The sequence below is a fragment of the Myotis daubentonii genome, chromosome 2 (genome assembly GCF_963259705.1).
Source record: "Myotis daubentonii chromosome 2, mMyoDau2.1, whole genome shotgun sequence".
In the NCBI taxonomy this organism is placed as follows: domain Eukaryota; kingdom Metazoa; phylum Chordata; class Mammalia; order Chiroptera; family Vespertilionidae; genus Myotis; species Myotis daubentonii.
This window is the reverse complement of record NC_081841.1, coordinates 193,556,035-193,571,795: the sequence shown is the minus strand read 5'-3', so window position 1 is coordinate 193,571,795 and position 15,761 is coordinate 193,556,035. Positions and strand designations below refer to the sequence as shown.

Genomic DNA, 15,761 nt, shown 5'->3' with positions numbered 1-15,761 from the left:
TGTCTATAATCCACTGTGTGGGTCCTACGTGGTTGTGAGCGACATGGGTGATGTAGGGGAGCACGCCCCCTGAAATAGGAGTCCCAAGAGAGAAAAGAGGGAACTTCCTTTGCTCTGGAGTTAAGTTTCTCAGATTTCACGCCCTTGCGGTGCTGAACATACCATACATAAGCAGATGTATTATAGAATACATCATGCCTGTTCTGACCACTGACTCGCACCCAGGTGTGACTGACAGGTAAGCATCTTCCCATGTCACCCAGACCTTACAGGGCATGCATCTATTGTCTAGTCCCTCCAACGATCTACAGGGAGCAGACTTGGAGAATGTTAACTACAGCTTCCTGGCAAAGCTGTATAAAAAGCATGCCTATATTATGTAGTCTCCCCTTTGCTCCTTTCTTGTTAAATAATAACCAGGTTATTATAACAGTACTAGAGGCCTGATGCACGAAATTTGTGCAAGAGTAGGCCTTCCTTCCCCAGGCTGCCAGCACCGGCTTCCCTCTGGCACCCGGGACCCGGGCTTCCCTCGCAGCCCTGGCTTCGTCAGGAAGGTTGTCCAGAAGGACATACAGAAGGACGTCTGGTCTAATTAGCATATTATGCTTTTATTATTATAGATAATTTTCATCTGTTTCTTCCTAAAAATAGTCCTATCTGGTGATGATGGGCAGTTTATGGCTGAGTGCTTTGATTATCAATTATTGTTAAAATTAAAGCAAATGGCCTCAAAGTGTTCATCCCTGACAAGCCCCAGGCCTGGGGCAGACTTTCCCACTGACAGTTCCGCCTTCCCTGCTCACAGATTCCCTCAGCACGTTGGTGTGCCTCCGGCGGGAGGGCCTGCGGTCGGTTTCTGAGGCCTGGGTTTCTCTGCTTTGCCCAGGCCGGGCTGGAGGAGATCCAGGCCTGATTCTCCTCGTGAGGGAGGATCCCTTTGCCCTTTCTCTTCGGTCAGAACGGTGGGCCTCCCCATGGAAGCATGCTGTCCAGGCTATAGCTTGTCATTACCTTCCAGTCTGGGGGGAGTAAAAAGCACCTGAGAAAGCGGTCCTGTTGGGTGTCCGCCGATGTGTCACATTCCAGGCCATAGCAACAAAGGAGTGCCTTCCTCCCTCTCCTTCAACACAGCCGTCTCAAGGCCAAGATAAGCCCATTATCTCCTAAACAGCTCCTTCCATTCAGAGGCCTGACATCGGGGCACAGATCACCTGTCAACTCAGAAACCCTCTGCAGGCTTGCTGGGGGCAGAGGGAGGGGCGTCAGGGATGGGGACTTAAGTGGATGCATTTGGGCCTGCAGAGGTTTGTCTCAATTCCAAAGAGGTTTGCTGGGCACCTGCTGAGTGTCAGTCAGGCTCTCAGATGCTCATTCCTCCTTCCTTTTGTCCTGGGGATAAACTTTGTTTTTGTTTTTTTATTGGATTTATGGAGGTGGCATTGGTTAATAAAGTAATATAGGTTTCAGGTGTATAATTCTATAATATATCATCTGTAGATCGTATGGCATGTTCACCACCCCAAGTCAAGTCTCCTTCCATCACTATTAATCCCCCTATACGTTCTTCTACCTTCTTCCACCCCCTTTCCCTCTAGTAATCACCATACTGTTGTCTCTGTCTATGAGTTGTTGTTTCTTTTGCTTAACCCCTTCACCTTTTCCACCCAGCCCCCCTACCCCCCTCACCACTGATAGCTATCAGTCAGTTCTCTGTGTCTATGAGTCTGGTTTACTTTGTTAATTAATTTTGTTCACTATATTCCACAAGTAAGTGAAATCATATGGTACTTGTTTTTCTCTGACTGGCTTATTTCACTTAGCATAATACCCTCCAGGTCCGTCCATGCAGTCACAAAACATAAAGCTTCCTTTTTTACGGCTGAGTAGTATTCACTCATCTCCTGATGGGCATTTGGGCTGCTTCCAGACCTTGCTACTGTAAATAACACTGCAATGCACATAGGAGTGTATATGTTTTTTCAAATTAGTGTCTTGGGTTTCTTCAGATACATTCCCAGAAGTGGAATCACTGGGCCATAAGGCAGTTCCATTTTTAATTTTTTGAGGGAACTCCACACGGCTTTTCATAGTGGCTGCACCAATCTTCATTCCCACCAACAGTGCGTGAGGGTTTCCTTTTCTCCACTTCCTCTCCGACACTTGTTGTTTGCTGATTTATTGATGATAGCCATTCAGACAGGCGTGAGGTGATATCTCATTGTGGTTTTCATTTGCATTTCTCTGATGATTAGTGATGTTGAGCATCTTTTCATAGGTCTGTTAGCCTTCTGTGTGTCCTCTTTGGTGAAGTGTGTATTCAAGTTCTTTGCCCATTCCTTTTTTCTTTCTTTCTTTTTTCTTTGCCCATTTCTTAATTGGATTGTTTGTTTTTTTGGTGTTGAATTTTGTAAGTTCTTTATAAATTTTGGATGTTAACCGCATATCAGATTTATCATTGGCAAATATGTGCTCCTATTCACTGGGTTGTCTTTTCATTTTGTTGATGGTTTCCTTTGCTGTGCAAAAACTTTTTAGGTTGATGTAGTCCCATTTCTTCTTTGATTTCTATGGCTTTGAGTCTAACGTTTACATCTTTAATCAATTTTGAGTTTATTCTTGTGTATGGTGTAAGAAGGTGGTCTGGTTATTTGGGGGGGGGGGGAGGTGCATGTATCTGTTCAATTTTTCCAACATCATTTATTGAATAGACTACCTTATCCCATTACTTGCTTCCTTTGTCAAATATTAATTGACTATAAAGGCATAGGTTTATTTCTGTTCCATTTTTCTATATGTCTGTTTTTATGCCATTGCCATGATGTTTTGATTTCTCTGTCCATGTAGTATAGTTTGATATCATGTATCATAAGTCCTCCAACTTTGTTCTTCTTCCTCAAGATTGCTGTGGTTATTCTGGATCTTTTGTGATCCCATATAAATTTTTGGAATATTTGTTCTAGATCTGTGAAGTATACCATTGATATCTTGATAGGGATTGTGTTAAATCTATAGATTGGTTTGGATTATATGGACATTTTAATGATGTTAATTATTCCTATCCATGAACATGGTATAGGCTTCCACTTACTTATATCTTCTTACCTTTCTTTCTTCAGTGTCTTATAATTTTCTGAGTATAGGTCTTTTACATCTTATAATTTTCTGAGTATAGGTCTTTTACATCCTTGGTTAAATATATTCCTAGGTATTTTGTCTGTTTTGAAACAATTGTGAATGGGATTGTTTTCCTAGTTTCCTTTTCTGATAGTTCATTATCCTATATAATAAAGAGGTAATATGCAAATTGACCATCATGCCCTCACACAAGATGGCTGCCCATGTGGTCAAAGATGGCTGCCACAAGATGGCTGGCAGGGGAGGGTAATTGTGGGTGATCAGGCCAGCAGGGAAGGGCAGTTGGGGGCAGCTGAGCCTACAGGGGAGAGAGGGCAGTTGTGGGGGACCAGGCTGACAGGGGAGGGCAGTTGGGGGCAATTGGGCTGGCAGGGGAGCAGTTAGGCATTGATCAGGCTGGCAGAGGAATGGTTAGGGGGTGATCAGGCTGGCAGGCAAAAGTGGTTAGGGGCAATCAGGCAGACAGGCAGGTGAGCGGTTGGGAGCCAGCAGTCCCAGATTGTGAGAGGGTTGACCTGTGGGATCAGACCTAAACCAACAGTCAGACATCCCCCAAGGGGTCCCAGATTGGAGAGGGTGCAGGCTGGGCTGAGGGACACCCCTCCCCCAGTGCATGCATTTTGTGCACCAGGCCTCTAGTTGGTGTATAAACATGCAACAGGTTTCTGGATATTTAATTTGTATCCTACTACTTTATTGAGTTCATTTGTCAGTTCTAGTCATTTTTTGGTGGAATCTTTAGGGCTCTCTATATACTGTATCATGTCATCTGCAAAAAATGAAAGCTTTACTTCTTCCTTTCCAATTTCAATCCCTTTTTTTCTTCTTCTTCTTCTCTGATTGCTGTGGTTAGGACTTCTACTATGATGTTGAATAAGCGTGGTGAAAGCAGACATTCCTGTCTTGTTACCAATCTTAAGAGAAGCACTTGTAGTGTTTTCCCATTGAGTATGATGTTGGCTGTGGGTTTGTCATATATTGCTTTTATTATGTTGAAGTATGTTCCATCTCTTCCCATTTTTTGAGGGTTTTTATCAAAAATGGGTGCTGGATTTTATCAAATGCTTGGTCTGCATCTATTGATATGATAATTTGCTTTTTATCTTTCATTTTATGTGGTGTATCACTTTTATTGATATACGGATATTGTACCATCCTTGCATCCCCAGAATAAATCCTACTTGATCATGGTATAGGATCTTTTTAATGTATTGCTGGATCTGGTTTGCAAATATTTTGTTGAGGATTTTAGCATATATGTTCAGCAGATTGGCCTATAATTTTCTTTCTTGTAGTGTCTTTATTTGGTTTTGGAAATGGGATAATTCTAGTCTTGTAAAATGAGCTTGGGAGTCTTTCTTCTTCTTAATTTTTTATAATAGTTTGAGAAGGATACGTTTTAGTTCTTTGAATGTTTAGTAAAATTCACCTGTGAAGCCATCTGGTCCAGGACTTTTGTTTTGGGTTTTTTTTGTTTTTTTTTGTTTTATTACTGCTTCAATTTCACTAGTTGCAATCTATTCAGATTCTCTGAATCTTCCTGATTCAGTTTTGGAAGATTGGATATTTCTAGGAATTTATTCATTTCTTCCAGATTGTCCAATTTGTTGGCATACAGTTGTTTGTAATATTTTCTTGCAATCCTTTGTATTTCTTTGGCGTCAGTTGTTACTTCTCCTCGTTTGTTTCTGATTTTATTTGGGTTCTGTCTCTTCTCGATGGGTCTGGTTAACCGTTAAAGGTTTGTCAATCTTGTTTATCTTTTCAAAGAAACAGTTCTTGGTTTTATTGGTCTTTTATATTGTTTTTGCTAGATTTTATTTCTGCTCTGATTGTTATTATTTCCTTCCTTCACTGCACATTTTTTGGCGAGGGCAGGGAACCGTAATGCCTTCTACCGGTAAGCAAGTAGAAACTGGGTCTAGCGATCAGAGGAATTTAGTCATGGAGTAGTGGGTCACCCACAGCTGCCTCAGATCCTCCCGAGGTCAGCCCTGAGGTCCCATATGCTACATGGATGCCTTTCCAGGCTGCTGCACTCACTGTAACAAGAGTTATACTCTGGGGGCAGAAAGGATGGGGAGGGTGAGGTCGAGTCTAGCCCAAGGACTAGAGAGATGAAGGGACATATCTTGGCAGGAAGGGGCTCTGAGGGATTTTCTTCTGGGATGGGTGTTGTGTAGGAATCTCTCAGAAAACCCCACCCCAGTAGAAGTTGGTGTTGGCCTCTCAACCCTGGGGACTGTGTGAGTTGTTTTTTAAGGAGGGTTGAGGCATTTTAGGCAAATTCTAGACAAAGTTAACCAGCTCTTCACGTCAAAGGTACATGTGTGTACCTTTAACTTTAAATCTTTAGCCAATATGTCAAGTGGAGACCCATACCACCTCCTTGACCCTTTTTTCCTGTGGGGGCCCATCTGGGCTTTGGACTGAGTGTTGTGGGAGGTGTCAGGTGAACCAGCTGCCCCGCCTGGGCTCAGGTGTTGGCCAGGCCGGTATGTTGCCTACCTCCAGTCTCTGACCCTCCTGCCATCAGAGCCCCTTCCTGTCAGGACGAAGTCAGGAAAGCAGACCTGTCCCTTCAACTCCCTAGTCCTGGGGCTAGACTTGACCTCACAGTCTAGTCCTTTCTGCCCCCAGAGTATAACCCTCTTTACAGCGAGTGCAGCAGCCTGGAAAGGCATCCATGCAGCATGTGGGACCTCAGGGCTGACCTCGGGAGGATCTGAGGCAGCTGTGGGTGACCCACTATTCCATGACCAAATTCCTGTGATCGCCGGACCCAGTTCCTACTTGCTTACTGGGAGAAGGCATTACAGCTCCCTGCCAAAAACAACTGTGCAGTGCCTCACAAATACTGGGAGGCATGATCGGTCTACACTCGCAAGTGTTTTGTGTTGGTTGTGACCATGCATACAAGCCCACTTTGAGGTGTGCCATGGGGAGGTCACAAGAAAAACACAACAAGAGACTTGGGTTCCAGTTTGTAGACAAGGTTATGCAGATTCCCCGAGGATCGGGGTGCACAGACCGCGTGGGCAGCCGAGAACATAAAGCACAGCGACGGGAGCCCACGCCGGGTCCCGCGAGGAACACAGAGACCACTGCCATCCTGTGCTGCTGGCAGGGGACAGGTCTACCAGGACTCATTGTGGTGACAAGAGCAAGCCCTGCGGTGGGAACGCTGTCCCCAAATTTGGAGTCAGGCTGGAAACATCAGTCATTTTAAGAACGAAGTGATCAACTGTACGTGACACCTGGTGCTTTCAGCTTGGGCCTGTTCCCAGGGGCCAGGCAGTGGAATGCATGGTGTCTGCAGATCTGGACGGGGTGGGGGCAGAGAGGAAAAGCTGAAGAACCATTGAATCCTAGGTCCCTGGGGGTCAGATGATCCTCTACTCACCTGCCACATTACCTAAGCTGGGCTATTCACTTTGTACATTAAAAAGGTGATAATACCTGATTCACGTGCTGTCGATGGGTGTGTGGCCCTTGGAAACCACACAAGTGACATGGTGTGAATGACAGTGGGTGCTGAGTGTCAGAGAGGGTGTCAGTGTAGCTGGTCTGAGCCACATCTGGGTGGCACGCCCCTGGTGTCACCTGCCCTGCTGCTGCCTGGTGTGCCACCTGCCTGGGCCTGGGGGTTGTGACAGTCAATTGGCCTGGGTGACCACATCTCCAGGGCTGCTGAGGAAATGTACCCAGCTGCCCTTAACTAAAAACAAAACCGAGAAGCCGATTTTGCTTTCGGTTGTCAATGCAGCTAAAATCCACGCACCGGGGGCACTGACGAGTTTCCGGAGGGCAGTCTGGGTGCCTTGCCCATCTGGCTGAACGAGACGGCCTCCGCCCTCAGCTCGGGCTTCAGCCATGAACCCGTGCTGTTCGGGGCCTGGATAAGAACTGGAGGAGAGAGAAATAGGAAAACAGCAGAGAGTCACCGGGAGATGTTTGATGTCTGTAGACTCATGAGGGAAAGACAGTCAGTAAATTCTGCGAGGAGCAAAGGCAAAAGCAGCTTTAAATGAGGGAAGAGAAAGGGCCTTTCAGGAGCAGACGGTCACGTGGCGCTTTCTGCCTGAGCTGGACGGGACATGCTGCCAGAGGCCAGTGTGGACACAGCTTGGGCTGGGCTGAGTCAGGACACACCTGCACTCGAGGAGAGTCTCTGGGAAACCTCAACAGGTGAGCAGCGGTGGATGCAGGGCCTGCTGTTCCCAGGACCTGCCTGTGTTCCCCCACCAGCTGTGCCTGGCCAGCTCCGGGTTCCTCCACCTCCAGAAACGGCCCAGCCATCGTGTTGTCTGTAGGCATGAGCCTTCCTCAGGCCAGTGGAGTCCGGCCTCTCCACGGTGTCCTGATTGAGTGCCGATGGCAGAGAAAGGGCCGGAAAGACTTGTCTCTCCCGGCCAGGCCCACTTTGGTGTGGCCAGGGGCCTCGTGGGAGGATTCTTGGAACTCTGAGTGCAATCATAGCTTCCCCAGGACTCTGATCTCCGCTGCTTGAGCGTGGGAGCGTGTAATCGCCACACAGACGGGGTAAGTGCCCGGCCGGCCTAGGTCGTGGGAGCTTTAGCCGTGTTCGTGAGAAGCTCCTCCTCATGTGGAGAGCCCTCAGGAGGCACCCCGCTGGGACAGTCTCTTAGCCACAGTCCCTAAAACAGGTGGAAATGATGCTGGTGATTGACATGCTATTATCCCAGGCAGAGGGCTTCCCAAGCGAGTGGGTCGGGCACGTCGGCCTGGGCACTGCCACCCCGGGGCACTGTGGGAGCAGCCAGTGCAGCCTGGGCCTGGGACAGTCCCCATCCTGGGCAGGCAGATTTCTAGGGGAAATGAGGTGGGGCTCCCACAGAGGCCAAGCCAAGTGGAGAGAATGTTGGCGAATGTGGATGGGCTCATGGTGTGAGTGGGCAGGGGGCCTGGCCTGAGAGGGTGGAGATGTCCACTAGGGACATCTGCCTGGAGGGCCCTTGGGTCAGCCAGGGCTCTGTTGACCTGCTCCCTGGGAGGTCTGAGCTCATGGGGCCAAGCCAGGCTCACTCCCTCCTCCCTTGCTTCCTGCGGGGCCAAGACCCCAACACCCTGGCCCTGTGTGTGGGTGGCCACTCCCTCCTGGAACCAGCCAGGGGCCTGGCCAGCCTGTTCTGTGACCCTAGTTCTGCCCAGAGGTGGGGTTCTATGTGGCCGGCCTGGGCCAGTGGAGAGGACACTGGTGCCCAGGACCTGCTCAGAGTGCTCCTGCCAGAGGCCAGTGTGCCCCAGGGTCCAACAAGAGGCTGTGCTCCTGCCCACCATGACTGCTCCCCCGCCCCCCTCAGCTGGCCCGGAGCAGCTCAGGACAGTTTCCTCCTTCCTTTCATCCCAGACCTGCCTGACCAGTGCTCTCCAAACCCCTGCAGTAAGGAGGGGACCCAAGTGTGCCAAGACCTCATGGGCAACTTCTTCTGCCAGTGCAAAGACGGCTGGGCGGGACGGCTCTGCGACAAAGGTAAGGCCACCACAGTCGCCGGACAAGGGGTGAGGTGTGGGCATTGCGACCTCCTTGCAGGGCCCCTCCCTCTTTCCTCTCCCTGCCCCAACCACCCTGCCCCACGTGGGGACACGGCCATGCTGGTCCGTTCTGGCTGAGACAGGAGTGGGAGGCATGGAAGTGCCTGCAGGCTGTCCTAGGACCCAGGCCCCACACTGGCCGGCCTCCACTCAGCTCCCAGGCGAAGAGGGAGAAGATGGGTGGGCAGGGCATCCCCGGCCCCTCACGAGAGTCATCCCAGAGTGAGAATGTTAACACAGTGCTGGAGGCCCTGTTTGCCTCTTGGGACAGGGGCGCTGTCCAGCTGGAGAGGCCATCAGTCAGCTCCTGAGAGAGCTGGGGAGGAGCAGAGGGATTCTTCTCCAAGAGCAGGGCTGGAGCACAGGACGGGGCCACCGCAGACAGTAAGACCCCCGCGCGGGAGCCTAGCGGCTGCCCACTTAGCCTCAGACCTCAGTGAATAAACGAGACGAGAGTAGTTTCTTCTCCCTCGAGTCTGCAGTTGTACAGAGTCAGCAAAGAAGCAGCAACCCCGCCCTCCCCCCCAACCCGGACCTCAGGTGGGCCCTTCACTCTGGTGGAGAGCCGGGCCTCCCCTCAGGGCCTCCTGGTGTTTCCTCCTGGGGCCGCTGAGCAGAACTGGAGGCCCTGCGCACAGGTGGTCCGTGAGGGCTCAGCTCAGCCTGTGTGGGGCTTGGCCAGACTGCGTTTGGGCCTTGCGGCTGCCTGGCCATATCCACCCTCGGGCACTTCAGCCTTCTGCCCTCGTCCCATGCACACTGGGATGGCCACGGAGCTGGCACTGGACTGTCACCACCCACAGCACCGGAGAGCTCCCTATGCCCTCCCGCCCGTGGCCTGGGGGTGGGTGCAGTGGAGAGAGACGTGCAGACACTGCCACGTGCTCGAGGCGGATGTGTGTCACCTCCGGGCTCTCCCCAGTCCCTCTGTGTCCTGTGTGTACCCAGATGTCAACGAATGCAGCCAGAAGAACGGGGGGTGCAACCAAATATGCTACAACAAGCCAGGCAGCTTCCACTGCGCCTGCTACAGCGGCTACGAGCTCTCCCGGGACAGCCGGAGCTGCCAAGGTAAGGCCTGGGCCAACCGCGGGCTTTCCCGGCCTCTCTCCTCCCCTCCCCCGCCCTCCTCGCGGCTCCTCCCCTCTTCCACTTTTGCAGTTGCCAAGTTGCTGAAGTTGGCAGTCACGTTGGCTCCTCTGCAAGAGGCTTTGGCAGTGGCTGCTTCTTTGGTTCTGGAAGGGAGGGCAGGAGGGCGGAGGGTTTCTGCAGAAGGAGCACATGCCCGGGCATGCCGGCAGCCCGAGGGAGCTGCCCGTCACCATCTCGGCAGCACCACAGACGGGATGATTCACTGTGTCTGTGGAGATCGCTGCCCCGGAGGGAGTGCGGCTGCTGGGCCTCCTTCCAGTGCCACGGAGCCTGCAGGCTTTTCTGTGCAGCTAAGCGCCCAGGACATCGCAGGGGCCGTGGGCAGGGAGCCCCAGTGCCAGGGTATCACTCCCTGCACACACCCCGCTCCCATCCCCAGGGCCGGCTCCCTGCCCAGTGGCCAGCATTCCTCCTAGAAAGGCCCCGCTGGCTGAGTAAAGCAGGAAGCAGCTCAGCAGCCCACTCCCCCTTCTGCTTCCAGTCTGGTCTGGGGCTCCCTGAGGCCCAGCACCCTGAGCTGACCTGCGAAGGACACTGCAAACTGTGGCCCATGCCCTCTGCTCCTGCGCAGCCCATGGTGCCTGGTCAGAGCCACCACGAGTCACACAGCAGCCGCACCCCACTTTTCAGGGAGAGTCTTCTCCCTCTCTCCCCCTTTCCAATCCCAGTGTGCTAGCATCAGGCTGAGGTTCCCAACGCAGGCTTGGCACCACGGGGCGCATCTCTGAATCAGGACCAGGGCAGAGCTCCCGGTTTGGAAAACAGCTTCCACTTTTGTCCACATCAGTGGCCCCCATTCCTGCATCCATACGACAGTTCTCACCTGAGTGCACAGGGTAACCCATTGCCCTTCCCATCTGCCTCCTCGACCTGAGACCAGCAGCCTCCATCAGGGCTGCCGGCCAGGCGCCAAGCCCAGCCCCGGCTCGGCCATGCACCCTGCAGGCATGTCCTTGTCTCCAAGAGCAGAAGTGTTTTACACCGCGCCCAGTGGTCCCCCAATCCTGAGGACCTATCTGCAGACCAGAAGCTCTTGAACTTGGGTTTGCATCTGGTGCACCTGCAGCCACGGGGCGGGGGGGGGGGGGGAGGGGGGGGCGGGGGCTGCCCACACGCATCACCAGGTTCCAGGGTGAGGCTCACTACTGGGCTCTTTAGATGCCCCAGGCAGTGACGCTGTGCTCTGCAGAGGGAAGCCCTGCTTTAATCTCCCGGAAAGACCCCAAGTGACCACATCTTAGTTTACTTTCAACCTCCCACCAGGTCTGTGAAGCTTGAGGAGGAGACAGTGGTCTGAGAGAACCCCTGCATCCTGTGGCCTTTTCCCCCCAGAGTGTGGGCAGGACAGCAGGGTGGGTCTGCACCTGCCCGAGTCAGGGGGCCGAAAGGCACTCCCCGTACCATGACTGATTAGTAATCAGTGTGATGGCAGGAACCCCGCCTGGTAGCCAGGCCTCAGCGTGTGCCTGCAGATACTGGCCCTCACACAGCTCCCTTCTTTTGGCCATTTCTTTTGGGACTTTGGGACACCAGACCTAGGCACAGGGCGCTTTGGGGAATGAGGACCATGGAAGATACTGGACTTTTCATCACGTCCTCCTTGGATGCTGGGGGGGAGGGGGGAGGAAGAGGTGGGAGGTCCCCTGAACCCCTGTTTCAAGCACTTTCCCTGGGAAGCATGAGAGAAATGGGCACTGGGTTGGTGAGTTCAGGGCTCAGGACTCTCCACCATCCCTCCTTGGCTGCAAGAAGGGACTGGGCAGCCTCAGGCCATGTGGCCGGGCAGGTGAGTGGGCCGGCCCCTCTCCTAAGGAGGGAAGCAGATGCAGGCCCCCTGGGAAGAGGGGGTTGGCACCTGTGGGCCCCTTGGCCACAACGCACACATTGGGCTCGGGTTGGGCTTTATGTGCTCAGTGCCAACACCATCCGCCTGCCTGCCCACGTTCAGCTTTCCTGAACGTGGACAGTGGCATCTTCAATGGGCAAAGTGTCAGGAGGACTGAGGAGGAAGGAGGGGAGGGGGCTAAGGTCATGGAGGCTGCAAGAATGGGGGTCGGGCGTGGCCTGGGCCCCCAGCTCCACCAGCCGCATTGAAGGAGGCCCTGCAGCAACGCAGTTGCTCTGGGAGAAGAAAGTGAGGTGACTGGGGGTCATGATGGACACAGTGGAATTCGGGGTTCCATCTGCTGTTTCTTGTGGGGAAGAGATGGCCCAGTGCTGGGGCTGCTGGGCTGCGGCAAGGACAGACTCCTGCCAGGAGAGAAAGTCCCACTCCAGGCCCTTCCCTGGTGCTGCTCTGACGCTGGTCCCCAAGGGTGTCCCGGGCCAGCAGCTCTGGAACGTGGGAAAATGCCGCCTCTCGGGTCCTCCCTGCCACCTGAGTCAGAAGGTTGGGGGTGGGCCACCCAGGTGGAGCAGGGCCTCCAGGGGCTCTGGGGCAGCTAGGGCCTGAGGACCCTGTGCAGGGCATCCTGGAGCGGCCAGCAGGATAGTATCTGCTATGGTCAGAGTTTGCCCGACCAGCCATCCTTGGTGCTGGGCGGCTGCTCCAGCACTGGGTCGGGGCAGCCGCAAGTGTACACGGGGTGCTCACCCAGAAGAGCCGTCTCCTCCCCGCTCCCGGGGGCTCTGCCCGTGTCCCTGGGGCGGCTGGTGCCAGTCTGCACCCACCATGCACTTGCTGAGGGGAAGCCGGGTTTCTCAGCTCCCCGATGTGGGGTTGGCCAGCCTGGCTCCTGAAATGAAATACAGGTTCAGAAGCGTCACCACAGATCCATACTGACACAGGAGAACCGGCTGTTTTACACACTTTCTCTTGGGGAACGCGCGCTGTTGGTGTTGGCTCATTCTTACATCTGTGAGCAAGGTCTTACAGCAAGCATGTCGAACTCGCGGGCCGAGGGCTGTGGGCCGCCTGCCTCATTTATTTGGCCCGTGTTAGCCTTTGAGTTTGACAGGCTTGTCTGACCGGGTTCATGTTTGAAAGCCTGTGTTTGTTGGTAAACTATCCTTGTAAAGAAATTAGGAATAGTTGGGAAGCTTTGTAATACAGGCCTTTATGTAGCCATAGGAGGAATCACATGTTATTTGAAACAGTCACATTTTCTAGAACCAACACTTTCTAGATATTCCTTCTGTTGCTGAAGGGAATGGGTTTTTCACAGCAGGGTTTTGGGTTGCCGCAGTGGCAGAGTGGGTGGAAGTAGCAGGACAGAGCCTTGGTGATGTGTCATTACTGAGGTTTGGTTTCCAAAAGACAGAGCCCAGTGTGAGGAGCATGGAGGCCATCCCTGGTGGTGGAGATGAGTCCAGGGTGCCCCGGGGAAAGCAAGGGCTCCAGGGATGCAGGGTGGGGCTGCAGCTCAAAAGGCCCCAGGGGGTGCTGTTTTACCTTCCTGTGCTGCAATTATTTGAATTAAACAATAACTCTGTGCACACCTCTGGCCAAGCAGTGCTCTCTCCAGTGTCTGAAATGGACCTCTTCGGTCGGGACTCTGATCAGAAAGCCCTTCCATCCTCAGTCCCCACTCCTGGGCCTAGGGCTGAAAAGTCCAGTGGATGGAAAGAAGGGGACAGGCAGGAAGGGGGGAGGAGGAAGAAGAAGAGGGCAGGGTCAGGACCAGCAGAACCTGGGACCAGGGTGCTCTCAGGGGCCTGTTGTCAGCCTGCCAGCAGGGCGGCAGTACATTCCTGGCTCACCACGGGCGGCCTAGGCCGGCTGCATCCTCCCTGTCAATCTGGACACAGCCGTGGTCCTCTGGGTTGTTTTGCAGACATAGATGAATGTGCAGATGCGGATGCCTGCGGGGAGGCGCGCTGCAAGAACCTGCCCGGCTCCTACTCCTGCCTGTGCGACGAGGGCTACGCATTCAGTTCCCAGGAGAAGGCCTGCCGAGGTACCCATCCCAGCCGCTGCAGGCACCACACACATACATACACATGCATGCACTGCACATATGTAAACATGTGCACTGTATGTATGCACGCCACACATGTGTGCACCACACACATATGCACACACATGGGCTTCTTGATGCAGCTGGGCACCTTCTCCAACATGCCACAGACACAGAGATAAACAACACAAGGCCATGCCTGTGCTCCTGCAGCTCCTGGGGCTTCTCTCCAGCCTCCACTCAACCAGCTGTATTTGGGGTCAGGCCTGTGAGCTCTCACTTCCCTGCTGAGCCCAGCCATGTCCTCGGGGAGCTCAGAGAGATGTTCTCTCTCCCCAGCTTCTTGCCTGGTGCCCTGGCAGCTGCCCAAAACTTGAGGGGGATGATAGGGTGGTCCCGGCCCCCGCACCCTCCTCCAGCTCCCAGATCCACTCTCGAGACCCCCAAACACTCCAGGGACTACTGTCCATGGCACAAACCTTCCCCCGAACCTTCAAGCCAAGCGTCGTACAGACGAGATTGTTTGCTGACCTGGGAGTGCGTGGTAGGCCTCACTTATCCTAGCATCCTCCCTCACTTCGTACAGTAACTGCTCCCCTAGGAAAGAGCAGGTCGGACGCTGGGGCCGCGGGCCTGGTGCTGAGTGGGAGTTGGGAGGCCGGGGTGGGGCCTCTGGGAGTGGGAGCTTGGAGGTGAGTGCCTCCCAAGTCACAGTGAACACGCCATGGATGTGATCAGAGAGCAAGTGTGTGCAATTGCACAAAGTGAGGTGGGGACGTTTCCCTTGTGGCCAACAGATGTGGACGAGTGTACGGAGGGGCGCTGTGAGCAGGCCTGCGTCAACTCCCCGGGGACCTACACCTGCCACTGCAACGGACGCGGGGGCCTCAAGCTGTCCCGGGACATGAACACCTGCGAGGTAGCACCCACCTAAAGCCAGGGCGCTTGGCCTTGCTCTCAATTGACTGGACTGTCCAAGCAGGCTCTTCTTTTCTTTTTTTCTTTTTCTTTTTTTGTCCTTTAGAAGCTGGTGGAAGGGTTGCTGGGAGAAATGCTTTTGCTGAAAGGCCTAGTGTGCTTGGGGCTACATGGAGAGATGTGGGGTGGGAGACGTGCTTGTCCCACCCCAGGGGTTTGGTTGTATCTATGAGATCACTACAGCAGCTCCCTACACCACCACGGACCAGGTGGTGTGGATCTGCAGCGTGCATTGCTGGCACGGATATGATGTATCCTTGCCCCACAGGTTCCTCAGATGTGTCATCTATGCCTCCTGACTCTGAGGTTCCCCAGGTGTGCCCTCCGAGCCTCCTGACTCTGAGGTTCCCCAGGTGTGCCCTCCGAGCCTCCTGACTCTGAGGTTCCCCAGGTGTGCCCTCCGAGCCTCCTGACTCTGAGGTTCCCCAGGTGTGCCCTCCGAGCCTCCTGACTCTGAGGTTCCCCAGGTGTGCCCTCCGAGCCTCCTGACTCTGAGGTTCCCCAGGTGTGCCCTCCGAGCCTCCTGACTCTGAGGTTCCCCAGGTGTGCCCTCTGAGCCTCCTGACTCTGAGGTTCCCCAGGTGTGCCCTCTGAGCCTCCTGACTCAGGTTCCTTGGATGTGCGGTCAGTGCCTCCTGACGCTGGCTGGCCCCTGACCACCCCCGCGGGGCTCACCCCGCAGTGTCCCTCTGGCAGGGAGAAGCTGCACTGTAGAGCAGCCTCCAGTAACCAGAGGAACAACGGGGATAACAAAGCACACTGACTCATGCAACCTGGTCAAGAGGAGCTTCAGGGGAGCTCGAGTCTCCAAATACTGCTCAACTGATGATTTTTTTGAAATCACAATTACCATATCATTATCTATGAAGAATTCCTCAAAAAAATGAAACGCATGCCCAGACAAGTAACACAAAACCTAGAAAATGGTCTGACTAATCAACGAAAGCATACAAACGCTTTCCAGCGACCAGAACGCTAACGTTTTAACCATTGCTCCTAGTGGTTCTCAACCTGTGGGTCGCGAACAATGAAAATACACCC

At 53.5% G+C, this 15,761-nt stretch overlaps 1 protein-coding gene across 2 annotated transcripts in view; it reads left to right on the top strand.

The window, feature by feature from the left end:
* Positions 1 to 15,761, top strand: part of GAS6 (growth arrest specific 6) — a 48,627-nt gene that overhangs the window by 19,717 nt on the left and 13,149 nt on the right. For both annotated transcript variants that reach the window (XM_059685204.1, XM_059685203.1), the window contains 4 exons: positions 8,510 to 8,632; positions 9,643 to 9,765; positions 13,620 to 13,742; positions 14,540 to 14,661. In XM_059685204.1, coding sequence (XP_059541187.1) covers positions 8,510 to 8,632; positions 9,643 to 9,765; positions 13,620 to 13,742; positions 14,540 to 14,661 — 491 coding nt within the window. The remainder of the gene's footprint in view (positions 1 to 8,509; positions 8,633 to 9,642; positions 9,766 to 13,619; positions 13,743 to 14,539; positions 14,662 to 15,761) is intronic.